Source organism: Haematobia irritans, chromosome 3 (genome assembly GCF_050003625.1).
Source record: "Haematobia irritans isolate KBUSLIRL chromosome 3, ASM5000362v1, whole genome shotgun sequence".
Taxonomy (NCBI): Eukaryota; Metazoa; Arthropoda; class Insecta; order Diptera; family Muscidae; genus Haematobia; species Haematobia irritans.
In genome coordinates, this window is record NC_134399.1 from 70,266,735 (window position 1) to 70,291,795 (window position 25,061).

The window sequence follows — 25,061 nt, forward strand, 5'->3', positions numbered from 1 at the left end:
GACACAATTTAAATAATTTGTACCATTTTATTAATTCTTACAAGCAAATAAAGCCGTAAGTACAGCCAGGCCGAATTTTATGTCCCTCCACCATGGATTGAGTAGAAAGTTCTACCCAGGATTCCGCTCCGAACCCTTTTTTTGCCGGAGCGGGGCAATATTTATAAAACCCATAGCTGAGCATTTTCCAAAAGAAAAACCGCTCCGATCCGAAAAAATATATATTTTAATCAAAAGCTTTTTTCCTACCAATTGTTAACAATTCAAGTCGTTCTTGAAATTCCAAAACCGAGGCAATGTATAAAATTATTGTAAACATGATGATGCTATTTTTATACCCTCCACCATGGTTAGGTTAGGTTAAAGTGGCAGCCCGATTAATTTTCAGGCTCACTTAGACTATTCAGTCCATTGTGATACCACATTAACTAAAAGTACCTATTATATATGGGCACTTCTACTCTTAACCACTGAACCTTCTCTATTATTTACTTTTGTGGAACCAACCAGATTGCTTCAAAAATATTAACAAACTGCTTAAGTTAACGTTTTCCAGGTCAGCCAGTAATCTAAAGCTATATGCTCCTAAAATTCGCTTACGCCTTACACAAAAAGCAGGACACTCACACAAGAGGTGTTTAATTGATTTCTTTTCCTCCACATCATGACAGCTTATACAATAGTCATTATACTTCACACCTATAGTTTTTGCAAATTCGCCTATCAGGCAGCGACCCGTTATAGCAGATATCAGGAGTTGTATCTGACGCCTTGAGAACACTAGCATATCTAGTGTGCGGTTTAAGTTTAAATGGGGCCATATTTGCTTGGTGTCGTTACAGCCCTTGCAATTCTCCCGTCGAACATTTGCCATCATAACAGCCTTCTCACGCAGCATGAGCTTGAAGTTAGCCAGGGGCATACCAACAGATTCTAGTTCCCCTGGAATATGTACGGTAGTTCCTAGCCTTGCCAACTCATCCGCTTCGCAGTTCCCCGGTATGTTCCTATGGCCAGGCACCCATATTAGGTGAATATTGTACTGCTCAGCCATATCGTTGAGAGATTTGCAGCAGTCTATGGCCATTTTCGAGTTAAGGAACACAGAGTCCAAGGATTTTATTGCAGGTTGACTGTCTGAGTATATATTAATGCCAATATTTGTTGGAACATTACTTCTCAGCCAATTCACCACCTCTCTTATTGCCAATATTTCAGCCTGAAAAACACTACAGTGATCAGGTAATCTTTTCGCTATTCGAATTTCCAGATCTTTAGAATATACTCCGAACCCCACTTGTCCATTCAATTTGGAGTCATCAGTATAGAAATCTATATATCTTTTATTCCCCGGGGTCTGTGTACACCACGCCTCAATGTTGGGAATTAGAGTTTCAAACTTTTTGTCGAAAAGTGGTTTTGCCAGGGTGTAATCCACTACGTTAGGCACATCTGGCATTACTTTGAGGACCGAACTATGACCGTACATTTTTTCCAACCACAGCGATAGCTCGGTCAACCGCACAGCCGTTGTTGCAGCTGACTGTTTGGCCAAAATGTCTAAAGGCAATAGATGTAGCATGACATTAAGGGAGTCTGTTCCTGTCTTACTAAATGCGCCTGAGATACATAAGCACGCCATACACTGAACTTTATCTAAACAAGTCGGTTTCTGAAGTGCCGGCCACCAGACTACAACACCATATAGCATTATAGGTCTAACTACTGCCGTGTATAGCCAATGCACAATTTTTGGTCTTAGTCCCCACTTTTTATACCCTCCATCATAGGATGGGGGTATATTAACTTTGTCATTCCGTTTGTAACACATCGAAATATTGCTCTAAGACCCCATAAAGTATATATATTCTGGGTCGTGGTGAAATTCTGAGTCGATCTAAGCATGTCCGTCCGTCCGTCCGTCTGTTGAAATCACGCTAACTTCCGAACGAAACAAGCTATCGACTTGAAACTTGGCACAAGTAGTTGTTATCGATGTAGGTCGGACAGTATTGAATGGGACATATCGGTCCACTTTTACGTATAGCCCCCATATAAAGGGACCCTCAGATTTGGCTTGTGGAGCCTCTAACAGAAGCATATTTCATCCGATCCGGCTGAAATTTGGTATATGGTGTTGGTATATGGTCTCTAACAATCACGCAAAAATTGGTCCACATCGGTCCATAATTATATATAGCCCCCATATAAACCGATCCCCAGATTTGGCTTGCGGAGCCTAAAAGGGAGGTAAATTCCATCCGATCCGGCTGAAATTTGGTACATGGTGTTGGTATATGGTCTCTAACAACCATGCAAAAATTGGTCCACATCGGTCCATAATTATATATAGCCCCCATATAAACCGATCCCCAGATTTGGCTTGTGGAGCCTCTAAGAGAAGCATATTTCATCCGATCCGGCTGAAATTTGGTACATGGTGTCGGTATATGGTCTCTAACAACCATGCAAAAATTGGTCCATATCGGTCCTTAATTATATATAGCCCCCATATAAACCGATCCCCTGATTTGGCTTGTGGAGCCTCTAAGAGAAGCATATTTCATCCGATCCGGCTGAAATTTGGTACATGGTGTCGGTATATGGTCTCTAACAATCATGCAAAAATTGGTCCACATCGGTCCATAATTATATATAGCCCCCATATAAACCGATCCCCAGATTTGGCTTGCGGGGCCTAAAAGGGAGGTAAATTTCATCCGATCCGGCTGAAATTTGGTACATGATGTTGGTATATGGTCTCTACTAACCATGCAAAAATTGGTCCACATCGGTCCATAATTATATATAGCCCCCATATAAACCGATCCCCAGATTTGGCTTGCGAAGTCTCCAAGAGAAGCAAATTTCATCCAATCCGGTTGTAATTTGGAACATGGTGTTAGTATATGATCTTTAACAACCGTGCCAGAATTGGTCCATATCGGTCCATAATTATATATAGCCCCCATATAAAACGTTCTCCAGATTTGACCTCCGGAGCCTCTTGGAGGAGCAAAATTCATCCGATCCGATTCAAATTAGGAACGTGGTGTTAGTATATGGTCGCTAACAACCATACCAAAATGGTTGCCACTAGAGCCAAAAATAATCTACCAAAATTTTATTTGTATAGAAAATTTTGTCAAAAATTTTATTTCTATAGAAAATTTTGTCAAAATGTTATTTCTAGAGAAAATTTTGTTAACATTTTATTTGGTTCATCATAAAATTTTCATCATTGTCAAAATTTTATTTCTATAGAAAATTTTGTCAAAATTTTATTTCTATAGAAAATTTTGTTCAAATTTTATTCGGTTCATAATCATGGTTGCCACTCGAGCCAAAAATAATCTACCAAGATTTTATTTCTATAGAATATTTTGTCAAAAGTTTATTTCTATAGAAAATGTTGTTAACATTTTAGTTCTGTAGAAATGTTTGTCAACATTTTCTTTCCATAGAAAATTTTGTCAAAATTTTTATTTCTATAGAAAATTTTGTTAAAATTTTATTTCTGTAGAAAATTTTGTCCAAATTTTATGCCTACTTTGTCAAACTGAATTATATACGTATTGGATCGATCTTTTTTGATTTAATATATACCACGTATGGACTTACATACAATTTAGAAGATGGTGTTAGGAGGTTTTAAGATACCTTGCCATCGGCAAGCGTTACCGCAACTTAAGTAATTCGATTGTGGATGGCAGTGTATAGAAGAAGTTTCTACGCAATCCATGATGGAGGGTACATAAGCTTCGGCCTGGCCGAACTTACGGCCGTATATACCTGTTCCTTATTGCCTTTTTGCACGAGTACAAAGCTACCGTGGCTTTTCTCGCCCTCTCTTCAATATTAAGCCTAAAATTCAGCTTCATAACGCCAAGGTATTTTGCACACTCACCAAAGGGAATTTCAGTACCCCCTAAGGAAATGGGCCTAAGAGTGGGAGTTTTGTGATCTTTGCAGTACATGACTAGTTCTGTCTTTGCTGGATTTACACCAAGACCATTATCTTTCGCCCATTTCTCAGTCATCCGGAGAGCTCTCTGTATAATATCTCTGATTGTGGATGGGAATTTTCCCCTGACTGCTAGCGCCACATCATCTGCGTATGCCACCACTTTTATCCTTTCTTTTTCTAGGGAAACCAGAAGGTTGTTTATAGCAACATTCCAAAGAAGAGGTGATAGAACTCCTCCTTGGGGAGTGCCTCTGTTCACATACCTTTGTATGTTTGCTTGCCCTAGTGTGGCTGAAATACGTCTCTTTATTAGAAGTTTGTCTAACAGCCTAAGTATACCTGGAACAACATTCAGAGTTGTCAGTCCATTTAATATCGAGCTCGGATGGACATTATTGAACGCCCCTTCGATGTCTAGAAACGCCACGATTGTGTATTCTTTGACATATAGTGAGCTTTCAATAAAGCTGACTAGTTCATGCAATGCGGTCTCAGTAGACCTGCCCTTCGAGTATGCATGCTCTCGTTTCGAGAGCATACTTGAATCCACGCTAGTTCTAAGATACATGTCTATCATCCTCTCCAGGGTCTTAAGTAGGAATGAGGATAAGCTGATTGGTCGGAAATCCTTCGCACTCGAGTGAGAGGCTTTTCCTGCTTTAGGTATGAAGACGACTTTTGTTTCCCTCCACTTTTCTGGAATATATGCTAAGTTTACACATCGTTTATATATCACCGTCAACCAGGGGATAATTCTTCCAGCCACTGCCTGTAACTCCGCCGGAGTAATTCCATCAGGTTCGGGGGATTTGAATGGTCCAAAGCTATTTAAAGCCCATTTTATTCTAGATTCCGACACAATTTCCTCGATAGGAAATGATCGCTGAGCCTCTGTTACACCGCCGGAACATGGTTCAACCGTCTGATTTCCAGGGTAGTGTGTGTCCAAAATTACCTCCAACGTCTCCTCACTGGACGTTGTCCAATTGCCCTCCGACGTTTTAATAAAACCTGAAGCGGAGTGGGTGGATGCTAGCACCTTCCGTAGTCTGGAAGCCTCTGACGTATTCTCAATACTGCTACAGTAATCATCCCAAGAGTTTTGTTGAGACCTTCTCAGTTCTCGTTTATATTCTCTCAGATTTATCTTGTAAGTGTCCCAATCCTCCGGAGCTCTTGTGGACTTTGCTTTGTTAAAGAGCTTCCTGCAGGATTTCCTCATATTACTTAACTCCATAGTCCACCATGGCGGCCGATTTTTTCCCCTTGGCTTTCCTCTAGGGCAAGCAGCTTTCAGTGAAATGTTGAAGGCCTTAGTAATCCGCTCCACTGCGTGTTCGATATCTTGCACAATGCTCATATTTGTCTCCGGCATTTCCGGTATCATCAAATTGAACGATTCCCTATACCTATTCCAATCAGCTTTCCTAACACTTGGCGGAAATATGGTCTTTGAAGTACGAACAGCCAATCTGAAACTGATGTAGCGATGATCTGAGAAGCCATGTTCCCTCAAAACTTGCCACTCAGATATCTTATCATTCAGTTCCGGAGAGGTCATCGTGACGTCCAAAACCTCTTGTCTGTTCCTGGTGACGAAGGTTTGTGCATCTCCCTTATTGCAAACTACCAGGTTAGTACGCAAAATAAACTCTATTAGCGACTCTCCCCTTGCATTAGTATCACTACTTCCCCAAATACTATGACGTGCATTTGCATCGCATCCCATAATCAGTTTTGTCTTTGTTTTTAGTGACTCCTCACCTAAGGTCTTAACGGCACAGGGTGGCATCTCCCTATCATGTCCCATGTAGACCGAAGATACCCAATATTTGCATGTGGATATCTCTAGACTGGCTACGACAGTGTCTGCATTGCTCAATGAAGGAAGCAGAAACAAGTTTAGTTCGTTTTTAGCAATTATACATGCTCGATTTATATCGTTACCGGTATTATGCAAAAGTTTGAAACCCGGAGTGCTTAATTCACAGATCTTGTTCTTATATATGTATGGTTCTTGAATAAGAACTATATCTATGTCTCCTTTCATCAGGAGAACTTTTAAGGCAGCACAATCGGCCTTACAATGGTGAAGATTTATCTGGAGGAACCGTAGAACCATCCAAATTTTCAACCACCGTCACATCAGCCGCTTCAATTGAGTCATCAAGGGCTTCCGCTTCACAGATCTCGGTGACTCTCGCAACAATCCGCAGTTCAGTTTGGTGAGGCTTGAGCCTGTAGAAACTTCCCGCATATGATTTTCGCCATAGTCTGCAGGTTTTATGTCTCCTTCGGCTTCGCTAGGAGATTTTTTCACTGCTGACTCTACCGGAGGCTTGTCCGTTTCGGAATCCTTTGGCTGATTCCGAAACGGACAAGCCTCCACCATAGGATGGGGGTATATTAACTTTGTCATTCCGTTTGTAACACATCGAAATATTGCTCTAAGACCCCATAAAGTATATAAATTCTGAGTCTATCTAAGCATGTCCGTACGTCCGTCTGTTGAAATCACACTAACTTCCGAACGAAACAAGCTATCGACTTGAAACTTGGCACAAGTAGTTGTTATTGATGTAGGTCGGATGGTATTGCAAATGAGACATATCGATTCACTTTTACGTATAGCCCCCATTTAAACGGACACCCAGATTTGGTTTGCGGAGCCTCTAAGAGAAGCATATTTTATTCGATCCGGCTAAATTTAAATACAAGGTGTTGGTATATGGTCTCTAACAACCATGCAAAAATTGGTCCACATCGTTCCATAATTATATATAGCCCCCATATAAACCGATCCCCAGATTTGGCTTGCAGAGCCTCTAAGAGAAGCAAATTTTATCTGATCCGCCTGAAATTTGGTACATGATGGTAGTATATGGTATTTAACAACCATGCAAAAATTGGTCCATATCGGTCCACCTTTACGTATAGCCCCCATTTAAACGGACCCCCAAATTTGGCTTGCGATTGCTCTAAGAGAAGCAAATTTCATCCGATCCGACTGAAATTTGGTACATGGTGTTAGTATATGGTCTCTAACAGCCATGCAAAAACAGGTCCACATCGGCCCATAATTATATATAGCCCCCATATAAACCGATCCCCCGATTTGGCTTGCGGAGCCTCTAAGGGAAGAAAATTTCATCCGATCCGGCTGAAATTTGGTACATGGTGTTGGTATATGGTCTCTAAAAACCATGCAAAATTGGTCCACATCGGTCTATAATTATATATAGCCCCCATATAAAACGATCCCCACATTTGGCTTGCGGAGCCTCAAAGAGAAGCAAATTTCATCCGATCCGGCTGAAATTTGGTAGATGATGTTGGTATATGGTCATTGGCGTAGCTAGGGGGGTGCTGGGGGGGGCTATGCCCCCCCCAGAATAGTTCTTGCCCCCCCCAGAATAATCAAAGCTACAGTTGTTTTATATTTTAATTCAAGCTTTGCGATGTGTTTAATCCAATTAAGATTGTGGCAGAGAGAGTATGTTAAGCATATTTTTTAGTATTGATATTTACATTACAACTAAAAACACGTAATAAAAACACTAAAAGGAAACTTGAGACGCACATTTTCAAAAATAGTCAATTTATAACTACGTTGATTAAAATCATGAATCGTCACATGCCCAATTTACCATCTAAAATCGTCAAAATCACGAAAAATCCACAGAGTTGGCACCGCTGCTCTCAACAGTTGCTTCGTTGTATTCTGTTCTCACAGAATTTTTAAAAACTAATCGAAGATAGACGTTTTATAGTATTCAATTTATTTTTTGCCTTTTATTTAATTTTTTATTCTTAGTATTTTTTATACACGATGAATATGTTAAGTTTATGTTTTGCTTTATGATTTCTAGTCCTGTTTTAAAACACACATTTTAAATAAAATATTTTTCAAACACATACTTAAAGCAATGCTTTTATTTTTTGTTATATTAAATAATGGTAAGTTGCTATTTGATTATTTATAGCGGTGTCGTGGAACCGGCTCCCACACACAATAAAATATTTTTTGTCTTCAACCATGAAATTAATTGATCTAATTAATTATACCCTTCACCACTACTGTGGTCAGAGATGGTCTGTATCAAATTTTTTTAGGTTTGCGACTGTCGCAAAGTTGTAAACGTCACATACACGTCGTAAATGTAGAAAAAGTAACAAAAGTCGCAAACTCAAAATACTTTAGTCGCATCAGCTAGGCAGCGAATTCGATGATATGCAAGACGATGGTATGCGCGAAGAAGTTTCAATTCTTAGGAATGTTCACAAATTTCGGTTTCAATTCCCTATTGGCTTTTGCACGAGTACAGGGTAACCGTGGATTTTCTCATCCTTTCTTAGCTTTAAGTTCAGTCTCCTGTCCAATATAACCCCAAGGTATTTTGCACACTCACCAACGGGAATTTCGATACCACCTAAGAAAATAGGCTTGACCGTGGAAAAATTTTCACAAATTTCTGCAGAAACTCACAGCGAATGCTGTCAAACTAAATTAAAAAATGTTCAGGATTTCTTCTATTCAAAATTAGGTTTTTACAGTAGGTTTACGACTTTTGCGACATACGTATTATACCGTCGCAAATGTATGTCGCAAAAGTTACAGTTTGTGACAGGCCAACCCTGACTGTGGTACAGGGTATAATAAGTTTGTGCATTTGTATATAACGCCAAGAAATAGTGGTCATAAACCCATCTTTTAGTATACCGATCGGGTAAGAATTAAAATCTGAGTCGATTTAGCGATGTCCGTCTGTCTGTCTGTCTGTCCGTCCGTCTGTCTGTATATGTTATTTTGTGCACAAAGTACAGCTCGCAATTTAAGTCCGATCGTCCTCAAATTTGGCATAGGGCCGTTTCTTGAGACAGAGACAATTGCTATTGGTTTTGGAAAAAAATCGGTTCAGATTTAGATATAGCTGCCATATATAATTATCTACGATGTGGTCATAGTTAGCGTGTTTATCAACCGATTTTCTTGAAATACTGTACATCCAAATATTTAATGAATCTCGCAAATCTTGCAAAATATCAGCCAAATCGGTTCAGATTTAGATATAGCTACCATATATATCTTTCGTCCGATTTAGACTCATATGACCACAGAGCCCAAAGTTTACTACCGATCTTCATGAAATTTTGCACAGAGGGTAGAATTGGCATTCTACCAATGCTTGGTACACTTGATTGAAATCGGTTCACATTTAGATATAGCTCCCATATATATCTTTCGTCCGATTTGAACTTATATGGCCTCAAAATCCAGGGTTTTGCCGTGATTTGCTTCAAATTTCGCACAAGGAGTACGTTTAGTAGTATAGGTAATTGTGCCAAATTTGGTTGAAATCGATTCAGATTTAGATATGGCTCCCATATATATCTCCCGTCCGATTTGCACTCATATGACCAGGGGGCCCAAAGTTATACTCCCATTTACGTGAAATTTCGCATAGATAGCAGAATTATTATTCTAACTATGCATGCCAAATTAAGTCAAAATTGGTTCAGGTTGTATATAGCTCCCATATATACGTACAACAGAGTTGGGGAAATATGGTCGACTGTTTCATATTTTAGACCCATTTTCAATGGGATTTTCCTCCAATTGACTGGATAGTTTCCACAGAGAATACAAATATGGCCAAAATTCTCACAGTTTACACAAAATTCTGTGATGATTTCCCCATATCTTAGCCATATCCTACACACTGCAATGCCAAAATTTCCACAAAACGGATGAGTTTTAAATAAGGCTCCAAGTCGCCCTACACATATCTTGGCGAGATCTAACCAATATCCTTGTAAAATCGCCACTGCTGAGTAGCAAAAATTGTAAATATTACTCTAATTGTCCTATATCTCGAATACATATGTATCGCCTGAAAAATCATAAATCTCTTTTGTACAATTGCATTAAAATTTCTCTCGCTTCATATTTCCCATATTTTTTACTAACATTGTGTATCATCCCAGGGCGTTAGCCGATTTAAATTTTAATTCTAGAGTTTTTGTAGAAGTACAAAAAATTGTTTCCATTAAAAGTATTTGTATCTGGAAATGCAAACCTTGTATAGCTCCCAGCAAATTTTAAGTAGTTGAGATGGTAACACAAATGTTTGTCTACATAGTGTTGAAAGGTATAATATAGTCGGTTCCGCCCGACTTTAGACTTTACTTACTTGTTTTTAATTGAAATGTATTCAATAAAAAAAATGATAGTATCAATCATCAAAGCCAATTAAAAAATTAATTGATACAACTAATTTTTGTGATTGAGTTTTTTTTTGTTTTTGATTGATTTTGCTGCATATTGCCTTTAACACCGCAATAAAATTGTGGATGTATAGTTTTATCAATAGGCGTAATTTATCGCTTCGGAAATTTCGACAAAATTGTGAAGGGTGTCTGGGGGGGGGCATAGCCCCCCCCAGAGAAAATTTCTAGCTCCGCCAATGTATATGGTCCCTATCAACCATGCCAAAATTGGTCCACATCGGTTCATAATTATATATAGCCCCCATATAAACCTATACTCAGATTTGACCTCAGGAGCCTCTTGGAGGAGCAAGAGTTGGTCCATATCGGTCCATAATTATATGTAGCCCCCATATAAACCGATCCCCAGATTTGACCTCCGGGGCCCCTTGGGAGAGCAAACTTCACCCGATCCGGTTGAAATTTGGTACATGGCGTTAGCATATGGTCTCTTACAACCATGCAAAAATTGGTCCATACTGGCCTTAATTATATATAACTCCCATTTAAACCGAACCCCAGATTTGACTTCCGGAGCTATTGGAGGAGCAAAAATCATCCGATCCAGTTGAAATTTGGTAAGTGGTGAAATTTGGTACATTGCGCTAGTATATGGCCGCTAACAATCATGCCAAAATTGGTCACTATCGGTCTATAGTTATATATGGTCGACCCCCAAAATAATCTACCAAAATTTTATTTCTATAGAAAGTTTCGTCAAAATTTTATTTCTAAAGAAAATTTTGTCAAAATTTTATTACTCTACAAAATTATGTCAATATTTTATTTCTATAGTAAATTTTGTCAAAATTTTATTGCTATAGAAAATTTTGTCAAAATTTAATTTCCTTTTTTGCCTCTTTTGTTTAATATATACCCAGTATGGACTAACTTACAATTTTAAGAAGTTTTAAGATACCTTGCCATCGGCAAGTTTTACCGCAACCCAAGTAATTCGACTGTGTATGACTGTCTTTAATACAAGTTTCTATGCAATCCATGGTGGAGGGTATATAAGATTCGGCCTGGCCGAACTTACGGCCATATAACATACAGATTGGTTGTGACAATCGAATTTATAGTTGCTACAACTGCCAAAAGAAGGTTGGCACATTTGGCAGTTGTAGCAACTACCAGTTGGCAATATCTCATATGGTGTTGGTTGGGTCTGCTGACGACATCGGTTATAGCTACCTTCATCATTCGGTCCCGTGGACTATTTCCATTAGTAGGTATAATCGAATTCGGAAATAATTTATTTCAGCCACCAAGTTAAAAGACTTATAAAAACAGATATTTGTTATTGATTTGTATTTATTTAAAGGGAAATTAAAGTATAGCATAACCGTATAACTACATGTATTAGTGAATGCAAGTATTTGAAAGAAGTTTATGAGTATGGATGTAGGGAGTGTGTGTAAATCATAACGTAAAAATCGAGCGTGAGCACGTGTAAAATTTCACTGACGTGCACACATCTAATAACTCTATTGCGGCCATATTAAAAATATTGGCACATGATAAGGATTTACACTTCGAAGCAGTCAAGAACTAAGAACGAGGTAACGGACAGTACGGGGGCTATATCACAAACAAGGACCACTATTTACCAACTTAATTAATTTTTTGGTTGTCTCAAAATTAGTATGGATTTGTATTGAGTTTTCTCAAAAATTAAAATCTCTTGATGTTACCTTAAGTTCGAGTAAACTGGACCGACGAGGGCTGTGGTGTCGAGCCAATTTTGCTCGACTCCGACTCCATCATATTTCATTTCCGGAGTCGACTCCGGGTAATATAAATAAATCTCATTTTAATACCACTAATTTGTAGTTCTATATGTGGAGGGTACCGTAATTAAATTATCGTATTTATTTATGTGTGCAAAAAAGATCTTAATTTCACATTTGATGCCAATTGAACTCTATATTTCAAAATTTAAGGCAATGTCGGTCCAATGTTTAATAAATAAAATAATAATATAAATACCCATCACAATATGAGCAGATACCGACAGTCTTCGGTATATGTATTTATAGACAAGTAAAGAAAGTTCAAAGTCGAACTGGGCTTATTGTATTATACCCTTCAACACATTGTGGGTCAAAATTATTGATACCATCTCAAATCCTTTAAATTTGTTGCGAGGTTTATATTCCCATATGCATGAATTTGAATCTGAACCGATTTAGACAAAATTGTATACACTTCTACAAAATCTATATACTTAAAATTTAAATCTAACATTATATTAAGGATGTTTTTATTACATTCGACCTGTATTTGTACTTTTCCAATTGATAATTGTTGATAAAAACGAGCTCGAGGTCTGTATGTTTAGTTGAGTAATGCAACAGACACCGAGTCGTTAGCTACTTACTCCACAGTTGGTGTATTATTTTTGTTCTTTTCAAAAATGTTGCCGATGAAGTCTTTCAATGAAAAGACGAAATATTGAATAAATAAAAAATAGAAATTTAACAACAGACCTCGAGCTCGTTTTTACCAACAATTATCAACTGGAAAAATTTAAACCTAACGTTGTGGAATGAAACACAATTGTAGTAAAAACCGAATAAGGAAAATCTGAAGTAGGGCGGGACAGACTATAATATACACTGCCCAACTTTGTACTTAGATCTACATTTCGACAATATCTCTCAAATCCTTCAAATTTGTTGAGTCCTTTATATAAGGTTTATTATGTTCCCATTAACCAATACTTAAAAATATTTTGTCAGACTTCTACAAAATCTAGGGCACAGTGTGGCGCAGGGTATAAATATGGGAAATATTTGTAATATTAATAATTTTTAGGCAATTCTTCAAAAATGCATTTATGATTCATCAGTCGACAAATATGAATTAGAGGTAGAGGAAAATTTGAGTCATTTTTACAAGTTTTCGTCTCAGCAGTGAGTATCAGTGAGCATCAGTAAGAAACAAAATTTTGAGAAAATTTGCTATAGAAATAAAATTTTCAGAAAATTCGATATAGAAATAAAATTTTTAAATTTTATTTTTGAGAAAATTTGCTATCGAAATAAAATTTTGAGAAAATTTGCTATGGAAATAAAATTTTGAGAAAATTTTCTATATAAATAAAATTTTGACAAAATTTTCTATAGAAAAAAATTTCGACCAAAATATCTATAGTAATAAAATTTTGAGTAAATTTTTTTTAGATGTAAAATTGTGAAAAATTTTTCTATAGAAATAAAAATTCTACAAAATTTTCTATAGAAACAACATTTTGACAAATTTTTTTGTAGAAATAAAATTTTGACAAAATTTTCTATAGAAAGAAAATTTTCCGTTTTTGTTTTTTATTGTTGGTTTGTACTTCAATCATATTTGTTGTTTTGGTCTCAGCTTTAAAACTATTGCGTTGACTAAACTACAAGAGTAGCTTAACCAACAGAGGAAAATAATGTTTGTCAAATTTATTTGGGCAAAGCCCTATAGACTGCAAGACGGTTGGATGGACGCACGTTTCGGAATTACCACATTTCTTTTCAGCATCCTCTAGTTGCAGCAAAACTATCAACCAATTATCAGAATAAATTTGGGTAGTTCACAAAACCCAAAGTGAACCACACTCGAAAAAAGTTTTATGATAGTTGGTCATTTGTATACTTCTACAAGGTCTCTAGGCTTTAAATGTAAATCGGCTAACGAAACACAATTAAGTAAAACAAGTATATACGGCCTTAAGTTCGGCCAGGCCGAATCTTATGTACCCTCCACCATGGATAGCGTAGAAACTTTTACTAAAGACGGTCATCTACAATTAAATTACTTGTGTTGCGGCCGATGGCAAGGTATCTTTATACTTCTTAATATCATCTTCTAAATTGTAAGTTAGTCCATGCGGGATATATAATAGACAAAATAAAGGTCGATTAAATAATTACAAACCGATATGAACTTTTGTGCGGTAATTATAGAGTCAGAATTGAAATATCGGGGTCGCTTTATATGGGGTCTATATACAATTATGAACACGAGTCTTCCAAAAATGACAGATTTTTTACTGTTTGGTAGGTTGGTAGAATTCTTGATGTTTGGGAAGATTTTGAAAAATATTCCTCTCCAACTTCATACATTTTCTATAGAAATAAAATTCTGACAAAATTTTCTATAGAAATAAAATTTTGACAACATTTTCTATAGAAATAAATTTTTGACAAAATTTTGTGTAGAAATTATATTTTGACAAAATTTCCTAAAGACATAAAATGTTGACAAAATTTTCTATAGAAATCAAATTTTGACAAAATTTTCTATGGCAATAAAATTTTTGATTATTTTTGACTCGAGTGGCAATCGTGATTTTTTTTGTGATTGGGGATCGGTTTATTTGGGGGCTATATATAATATAGATCGATACGGACTAATTTAGGCATGGTTGTTATCAGCCATACACTAGCGAACTGTACCAAATTTCAACCGGATCGGATGAATTTTGCTCTTTGAAGAGGCTCCGTAGGTCAAATCTGTGGATCGTTTATATGTGGGCTATATATAATTATGAACCGATATGGACCAATTGTTGCATGGTTGTTAGAGATCATATACTAACACCACGTACTAAGTTTCAACCGGATCGGAAAAAATTTGCTCCTCCAAGAGCTTCCATAGGTCAAATCTGGGGATCGGTTTATATAAGGGCTATATATAAATATGGACCGATATGGACCAATTCTGGCATGGTTGCTAGGGACCATATACTAAGACCACGTATCAAATTTCAACCAGATCGGATGAAATTTGCTTCTCTTAGAGGCTCCACAAGCCAAATCTGGGGATAAGTTTATGTGGGGACTATATATAATTATGAACCGATGTGGACCGATTTTTGCATGGTTGTTAGAGACTATATACCAACATCATGTTCCAAATGTAAGCCGGATCGGATGAAATTTGCTTCTCTTAGAAGCTCCGCAAGCCAAATCTGGGGATCGGTTTATATGGGGCCTATATATAATTATGGACCGATGTGGACCAATTTTTGCATGGTTGTTAGAGACCATATACCAACACCTTGTACTAAAATTCAGCCGGATCGAATGAAATATGCTTCTCATAGAGGCTCCGCAAGCCAAATCTGGAGGTCCGTTTATATGGGGGCTATACGTAAAAGTGAACCAATATGGCCCATTTGCAATGCCATTCGACCTACATCAACAACTACTACTTGTGCCAAGTTTCAAATCGATAGCTTCGTTCGGAAGTTAGCGTGATTTCATCAGACGGACGGACATGCTTAGATTGACTCCGAATTTCACCACGACCCAGAATATATACTTTATGGGGTCTTAGAGCAATATTTCGATGTGTTTTCAAACGGAATGGCAAAGTTAAAATACCCCCCATCCTAGGGTGGAAGGTATAAAAATCACTGTTCTCAAATAAAATTCCTCTACAAATTTACTTGAATATATTTCAAATTTAGTAGGTTTTGAAATTTCTTAAATGTATAATATTTATGATAGACCATAACCACTAAAACATTCAATAAATTTGGATACATAATCATGATAACCCACAAAACATATTTAATATTTATATTTGTAATATTGTTCATAATAAAATTATTATCAATGCCCTCACACACAAACATTCATCATTTATCAAAATCTTTGTGAAAAAAGGAAAATAAAAATAATATGCAGACAACTCGGCTGGGAAGTTAACGAGCAAAGGTTGTTTGCATGTTTGAACTAGGCCAGCAAATCATTGGAAAAGCCTTAAGCTGGTGTTAATTTGTGATTTTCATATCATAAATAATTTATCATCCACAAAAGAGACTCCTGCCAGCACTTTGGACATCACACAGGCAAACCATAAAAGTTATCTACTTGAGTCGTTGGGCAATTTGTCATTTGAAATAATTATTACCAGTTATAATGAAACGATGTTGCTTCATGATTAATTGGATGAAATTTTATGAAGTTGATTATTTGAAATACAAAACGTCAACTGACACTCATGGATGGCTCATGGATTTAAATTTAATTAAAGACAAAGACATTCATTGATTGTTCACTTCATTATAAAACGATTTAAAATTAAACTAACATAATCGACACAAAATCTTAATTTAATTAGGCTAAATGGTATTCATACCAAAAAAGTGTATACTTTTTCAAAATTTGTATAAATTAAATTTTTCGGTTCATTGAAAATGTGAAAACGACAACGTTGCACTTTTGCCAAAATGGGAAATGTTGGCTATTTGAAAAATTCGACTTCATAAAATATTGAAACCTTGACATTATATAAAAGTAGACATTCATCGGCACTTTCGGCATTTTGCGTTAGAAGGTACCTGGGGATCCTTTTCATTTTCAAACTGAAATTATCCTTGATGGTCCAAGGGAAGTATACCCACTCACACAAGTATTCCAGGGAAATTTTATCTAGACCCGTTTCAAAGCTATCCAACCAATAGTTTAGTACTCATCATGCACTTGTCCTGAAATTCCAAGAAGCCGTTAGTAAATGCACTGTCTTTTCGCTTTTTTTATTGATTGAAGACATTTCTGAAACAGAAACAGAAACACATTTAGTCATCAATGATAAAATTAATGATGACGACGATGGTGAAGAAGAAGCTCAGCAAATGAAATGAATCAATTTCCCCATGGTAATTGTAGAGTCAAAATTTTACCGGATCAAAAATTTGCTAAATACATCAAAAGTGAATTCACAGCATTTTTCGAGATATGGCCATACGAAAATTGCAAAAAAAGTGCTCAAAATCGAATTTGGCGACAAAATTTTAGATGCTCATAAAACACGAACGGCAACCAATTTAGCAAAATCCATAAATTACTTTTCTCCTCTCATCGAGTATCTTCGGCAGGGATAAGTAATTTTTTATTTGTTGGAATTAATAGGTTGAATTTTGCGTCACAGTGTACTTTTACACGGGCATGACATTGGAGGAAAGTGCTTCGGTACAATCATACCAGCAGTCGAAAAATAAGTACATAGTCGCAAGTATACCAGTTCTCCTAAATAATATCTTTACCATAATCATACTCAAAACGAGCGAGTGTGTTGCTGCTCCCATATCTATTTATAGATTTTATTCTATCTTATAAATTCGCTTCGTATACTCGGTCTTGCTATACCCTCCACCATAGGATGGGGGGTATAATAACTTTGTCATTCCGTTTGTAACACATCGAAATATTGCTCTAAGACCCCATAAAGTAAATATATATTCTGGGTCGTGGTGAAATTCTGAGTAGAGGTGTGCACGTGACACGAAATTGTCGTGAGTCACGGAAATTTTCGTGAGTCACGCTTAGCGTGAGTGTGCGTGAGCGTGATGAGTACACATTTTCTTTTCGTGAGTGTGCGTAAGTATGATTTTTCAGGCGTGAGTGTGCGTGAGCGTGAGCAAACTATTACTCACGTGCACACCTCTAATTCTGAGTCGATCTAAGCATGTCCGTCCGTCCGTCTGTTGAAATCACGCTAACTTCCGAACGAGACAAGCTATCGACTTGAAACTTTGCACAAGTAGATGTTATTGATGTAGGTCGGATGGTATTGCAAATGGGCCATATCGGTCAACTTTTATGTATAGTCCCCATATAAACGGACCCTCAGATTTGGCTTGCGGAGCCTCTAAAAGAAGCATATTTCATCCGATCTGGCTGAAATTTGGTACATTGTATTATTATATGGCCTCTAACAACCATTCAAAAATTGGTGTATATCGGTCCATAATTATATATAGCCCCCATATAAACCAATCCCCAGATTTGACCTCCGGAGCCTCTTACAGGAGCTAAATTCATCCGATCCTGTTGAAGTTTGATACGTGGTGTTAGTATATGGTCTCCAACAACCATGCAAGAAATGGTACATATCGGTCCATAATTATATATAGCCCCATATAAACCGATCCCCAGATTTGACCTCCGGAGCCTCTTAGAGGAGCAAAATTCATCTGATCCGGTTCAAATTTGGAACGTGGTGTTAGTATATGGCCGCTAACAACCATACCAAAATTGGTCCATATCGGTCTATAGTTATATATTGCCGATCCCCAATCACACAAAAATTGGTCCATATCGGTTCATTATCATGGTTGCCACTCGAGCCAAAAATAATCTACCAACATTTTATTTCTATAGAAAATTTTGTCAAAATTTTAATTCAATAGAGAATGTTGTCAAAATTTTAATTCTATTGGAAATTTTGTCAAAATGTTATTTAATAACCATGCCAAAAGTGGTGTATATCGGTCCATAATTATATATAGCCCCAATATAAACCGATCCCCAGATTTGACCTCCGAAGCCTCTTGCAGGAACAAAATTCATGCGGTTGAAATTTGGTACGTTGTGTTAGTATATGGTCTCTAACAACCATGCAAGAATTGGTCCATATAGGTCCATAATTATATATAGCCCCCATATAAACCGATCCCCAGATTTGCCCTCCGAAGCCTCTTGCAGGAACAAAATTCATCCGATCCGGTTGAAATTTGGTACGTGGTTTAGTATATGGTATCTAACAATCATGCAAAAATTGGTCCATATCGGTCCCTAATTATATATAGCCCCCATATAAACCGATCCCCAGATTTGTCCTCCGGAGCCTCTTGGAGGAGCAAAATTCGTCTGATCCGGTTGAAATTTGGAACGTGGTGTTAGTATATGGCCGCTAATAACCATAACCATTGGTCCATAACGGTCTATAGTTATAGTTGGTCCATAACGGTCTATAGTTATATATAACCGATCTCCAATCACCCAAAAATTGGTCCATATCGGTTCATGGTTGCCACTCGACCCAAACATAATCTACCCTAAATGTTATATCTATAGAATATTTGGTCAAAATTTTATATCTATAGAAAATTTTGTTAAAATTTTATTTCTATAGAAAATTTTGTTAAAATTTTATTTCTATAGAAAATTTTAACAAAATTTTAGTTCCATAGAAAATTTTATCAAAATTTTATTTCTATAGAAAATTTTGACAAAATTTTATTTCTATAGAAAATTTGGTTAAAATTTTATTTGTATAGAAAATTTTGTCCAAATTTTGCTTCTATGGAAAATGTTGTCAAAGTTTTATTTTGTCAAAATTTTATTTCTATTATTTCTATAGAAAATTTTGTCAAACTTAATTATATACGTATTTAATCGGCCTTTTTTAGTTTAATATATATCACGTATGAAAAACGGTGTTAGGAAGTTTTAAGTTACGTTGCCATCGACAAGTGTTACCGCAACCCAAGTAATTCTGTGGTGATGACAGTCTTCAGTAGAAGTTTCTACGCAATCCTTGTTGGGGAGTGGTGCATAAGCTTCGGCCTGGCCGAATTTACGGCCGTATATACTTGTTAAACCTAATTCTCCATATGAATTCTTTCGATAAACTGTTTATAAACTATTTGGAATATGGACATTAGATTCCTTGTGTCAGCCATACAAAAAAGAATATCAGTAGGCCATATTATTCGGTCCAATATTGCAAAATTTTGTTTGCTTTAATTAAAATCATTATTCGTTCGAACATCATACCCTTCCCATAGCTACGTCTATAAGGCGATTTTAGTTAAACTAAATCAAAGTTAAAAATCTGAACTCTTTAAAAGTTGAGGCTTTTTGCCTTTGATGCTTGTGGGTTTTCTGTTTAACTTTAGCTGTGGGCAAACAAACGAAAGTCCAAGTGACTTCAAAGCAAATACGATTAGGACCATAAATCGCTTTTATTGCTTCCATGATGCCTTTGGTAAATACACGCATTGTTGCAGCCACAGTTGAGTTATTTTATGGTACCTTAGCAACCAAATGCAAATATCTATGGTCGTAAATAAAAGGGACGCGTTTGGTCAAAGTAGCCATATCCGCAGCAATCATCGCTCTTTTTCGGAAATTTAAGTTGAAATTGAAAATGCATTGCCACTGAAAACAGAGTTGGCAGCAAAGTTTTCTTTTGTTTGTTTGGTTTTATCAAACCATACGTCATACATCATGTCGATGTAGTAATTTGGTATTTCTTGTTGAAACGCATTGAGAAATATGTAAATATGAAATTTTCATGCAATACATTCAACGATTTAAATTTGTCGAGCTGTGTTAGCGCACAATCCGTTTTAGTATGCACGCAAAAAAAACACGTTTGGAAATTGGGTGTAGAACACGTTATTTTTTCTTACAATTTTATATAGTCCCATATAAAGCGATATCCACATTTACTTCTGTGGCCTCCTAGAAAAGTAAATTTTATCCGATCCGGTTGAAATGTGGTTCGTGATATAAGCTTTAGCTTTCTACTAATCCCGCAAAAATTGGTCCACATCGGCCCAAACTTATACATAGCCCGCATGTAAACAGATTTGCCTCACGGAGCCTTTTGAAGAGAAAAATTTCATTCGATCCGATCGACATTTTATACATGGTGTTAATGTATGATCTCTAACAGCTGTGCGAAAATTGGTACATATCGGCCGAAATTATATATAGTCCCCATATAAACCGATCCACAAATTTGTTTTACGCAGCCTGCTGGAAGAGCAAATTTCTTCCGATCCGGTTGAAATGTGGTACAAGAGGCTATGTTCTCTAACAACCATACAAAAATTGGTCCTTATCGATCAATAATTATATATAGTCCCCATAAAACCGATCCTTTAATTTGACCTCCAGAGCCTCTTGAAGAAGCAAATTTTATCCGACCCTATTGAAATTTGGTACGTGATGTAAGTATATGACCTCTAATAATCGTGCAAAAAAATGTCCATATCGGACCATAATATATATAGCTCCCATATAAACTGACCCCGTAAGACATAACTTTGGAAGCCTCATGAACAACCAAATTTAATCTGATACGGTTGAAATTTGGCCCTCTAATTACCATGCCAAAATTGGTTCATATCGGTTCATAAGTATTTCTGGACTCCTGTATATAAAACTATTAATAACTAAAGAGGTATTTATTTTGCCCTTTTCTATCTGGCAAAGACTCCATATACCTAACATACTATTTAGAAGACAAGGTTAGGAAGGTTTAATATATCTTGCAATTGGTAACTGTTCCCATAACCAAGTAATTCGATAATGGATGACAGTCTTTTGTAGAACTTTGTATGCGAAAGAGTACATAAGATTCGGCCTGACTAAACTTTCGGCCGTATTTACTTGTTTTTAATTAAAAGAATCCATTTTTTTTTTTATTTTAAATATTTCAAAAATTTAAATGTCAACTTTTACCAAAGTAGAAGTCCAGAATTTAACATTTTTATACCTTCCACCATAGGATGGGGGGTATATTAACTTTGTCATTCCGTTTGTAACACATCGAAATATTGCTCTAAGATCCCACAAAGTATATACATTCTGGGTTGTGGTGAGTCTGAGTCGATCGAAACATGTACGTCGGTCTGTTATAATATTAACGGGCCCCATATTTGGCTAGCGGAGCCTCTTAGTGTAGCATATTTCATCCGATCTGGCTGAAATTTGGTACATAGTGTTAGTATATAGTCTCTAACAACCACACAAAAATTGGTCCACATCAGTCCATAATTATACATAGCCCCCATATGAACTGTAATGTTCAGGAGACTATACGAATCCTTGATGCCATTTTTAATCTTCATTTGTGCATCCTTACGTCTAGGAGAAGTGTAGGACTACGGGAGCCATTATATCGCTAGCACAATCGGGTGGGGGGTTCGCGTCCTTCTTTCCCTAAACTAAATTCCTATTACAATAATTATTATTTTAGACTCCCTTTTTATTTGTCTATTGACTCTAAAATGGGCAAACTTAGTCCAAAGACCAATTCCAAACAAAACCTACAAAAACATTATCACACCTAACCTGACTTGATGGTATTTATCGACAGACGACCATAGAAATTGTTCCCTCAGATGTTGTTGAGAGAATTGTCTCAAAACCCGCGCCTTCCATTTGTCCCAGAGACACAAAACCTTTTATCTAGGACCCCAAAGTTCAAAGATTCTATCCCATTTTTATTTCCTTACATCCCTTAAAGAAAACATTAAAATCAATTTAGCTTTCCATATTGAATTATCAAATACAAATATTTTTATTCATATAAATTTCATATTAAGAGGAATATCCAAATAATTGTAATATTTATAGTTCATGTTAAAATAACAATCATGTTCCTAATATATACGTACATTTGAAGTAATGTTTTATGGTAAAGAAATATCAAACAAAATTTTTTGAAAGAAAACTCCAAATAATTTTAACAAAAAATCAGTAAATCCAAAATAGATACCCTATTGAACAATATTCTATTTTGCGTTTGAGATATGTTTTCATTTTTTTCCTATTCATTCATATTTATGCTATTTTGGCAATAACATATGTAACACCAGTGTGTGCAAAAAAACAAAAAAGATTAATGATAAGTTCTCTGAGATCGATATAACACATTTCACTATGATCAAACAAAAAGCAATATCAAAACTGTTATACTAAAGCTCCACACATTTTTGGGAGACAAGAAAAAAAGGTAAACAATCAAAATCATGTGCATATCAAAATAAATGAATGTAGTAAAATGCAATTATGAATGGAATGTATATTGATCTAAAGAAAGAGAACACACTGACGTTACATATTAACGCGTAGTATTTTAACACTCGAAAAAAAAACTTAGTGCAAGTAAATGAAATATTTTGTTTTAAGCAATTTTTGTTTTTTTAGTTTGGAACATATTTTTTGATTCACTTACCAGCTTTACGGGTCCATGATGAAGGCCTTCCCACGGTGTATAGCTGTGCTGGGCTAATATTGGGATTTTTAGAAATATGTCAATACTTGCATTAAGCCTGAATTTTGACGGTGCTTTCTCAAACGAAATTAGATGATGGCTTTGAAAATTCTGTATATACTTAAATAATTTTTATGATAGAGGAAATATGAGTTTTCCTCGCATATTTACATTATGTTGCTCATGAGCTGCTAATATTCATGGATCTTGATGATTGTTGAGATTTCTTGATTTACGACCAGATTATTTGATTGAAGAAATGTGTGTTGACAAATTGATTAACTTGATGATTTTTAAAGACAATCGAACGATGGACAATTTATTCTTGTGTGTAGACCAGATGGGGCAGTTGATGAATGCAATTAAGCGAATATTTGGGGTTTCTTCTGGAGTGCAGACTGCTCCACCAACATGTGGCTTGCCTCGTGGAGGTTTTGTTGAAAAATGTTCGAAGTTGTATTTGGCAGTGATATGGAAATTTGCTCCTGCAAGGGTGCCTCGTGGACAATTTGTGGTCTTGAAAATGAATTTCTGCGATCACAATCCGTGCTCTCGAGGTTATTAGAATTGTTTTCTCGAGATTTTCTTGAACTAAACTGATTGTACCCACTTGCACTCGGAAACCAATAGTATTCTCATATATGCGGAGATGTATGTTGGCCAAACATTTCCAACTTGCCATGCGATATTTCTGACAGTTTAATGACGTGACCTGGTAGAAACCAATGGAGCCAAAATTATGGAAGAAATTTCTCCAATGGAGGATTTTGCCGTCCACTGCTCCGGTGTAGAACCAGGTATAATTTCCCAACCAGGGGTTATCTTTCCAAAATATATAATAGCACTTATGAAAACGTTTATAAATTTTTGATTAAGCGTGATTACGCGTTTCAAACTCGTCGGATTTAAATAAAAATTTTAGATTTTTTCTAACTTTCTTATTACGACTTTTCTTGTCACGATGCTTTTGGTTCGCCAGTAAAAAAGGAAAGGAAGTAGTGAGTTTTTGCAAAAGCTTCTTTGATGCTTTGATGCGACAGTAGAGCAAAAATGCAAAAGTTATCGAACAATCGATATGCCCACTGTAAATATCGCATTATGCATTCAAGGTAATATATGCTAGCACAACTGGTAATAAAAAGTTGCTACTTTCGCACAGCATATTTTTATAGATTTTTCCCTTATAGTTTAATTAAAAAGAATTATTCAAATAATAACTAATTCAATTACTATTTGAAAATAAAAATTATAATTATTCGATTACTATAGAAAAACAAATTTTCTAAAAAACACAAGAAAAAATGCTTGTCATATTAAAATAGCGTTTCCATTAAGTTTTGCTTAACCTCAAAGACGACCATTACAAACCAGATAATTTTCCTTGATTTCAAGAAAAAAAATTAGATGGAAAAAAGGTCGTTTAAGCTTTGATGTCTTTTCCATGAAAAGTTCCAACAATTTTACCATCCATGTCCTCTAATACGTAATAGTGGTTCCCAAGTCGTTCGCGGACCTTTGCCTTGATAAAGACTGGAGCCAGTTTAGCGTTGAAGCCTTTCTCGAAATTACTCTGGGCGAAATTTCGCCTATAGACTTCTTGGCCCACATCGAATCTCTGCAAACGTGTACGAAGGTCATATTGATGCTTATTGCGATCGTAGGCCTCCTTGATATGTTTCCGCAATTGTTGCCTCAACAATTGCAACTGATCGTCTCTACAAATGCTATTTGTGGGCTCATTCAACATTTCTAATTTTCGAAGCAATTCATAGGACGAGCCATGAGTAATCATGTCAAATCCATACAATGCATGGTACGGGGAGCAATTTATACTCTGATGGAAAGAGTTTCGAAGTGCACAACTAATTGCACTCAAATGTTGATCCCATTCACGGTGATCCGATTTTAAAAAGGCCCTTACCCCAGCAATTAATGATCGATTTACTCGCTCCGAGGCATTTGCCTGCGGGGAGTAAAAGGCTGTATAGATATGGTTTATACCATAACGTGTAAAGAACGCGTTCAAATCATGGGCCTTAAATTG

General features: G+C 36.3%; 1 protein-coding gene across 1 annotated transcript in view; it reads left to right on the forward strand.

The window, feature by feature from the left end:
• LOC142230974 (uncharacterized) overlaps positions 1–23,582 on the forward strand; it is a 35,821-nt gene extending 12,239 nt beyond the window's left edge. Inside the window, exon 2 of the mRNA XM_075301593.1 lies at positions 23,415–23,582. Coding sequence (XP_075157708.1) covers positions 23,415–23,582 — 168 coding nt within the window. The remainder of the gene's footprint in view (positions 1–23,414) is intronic.
• The last annotated feature ends 1,479 nt before the right edge of the window (positions 23,583–25,061 follow it).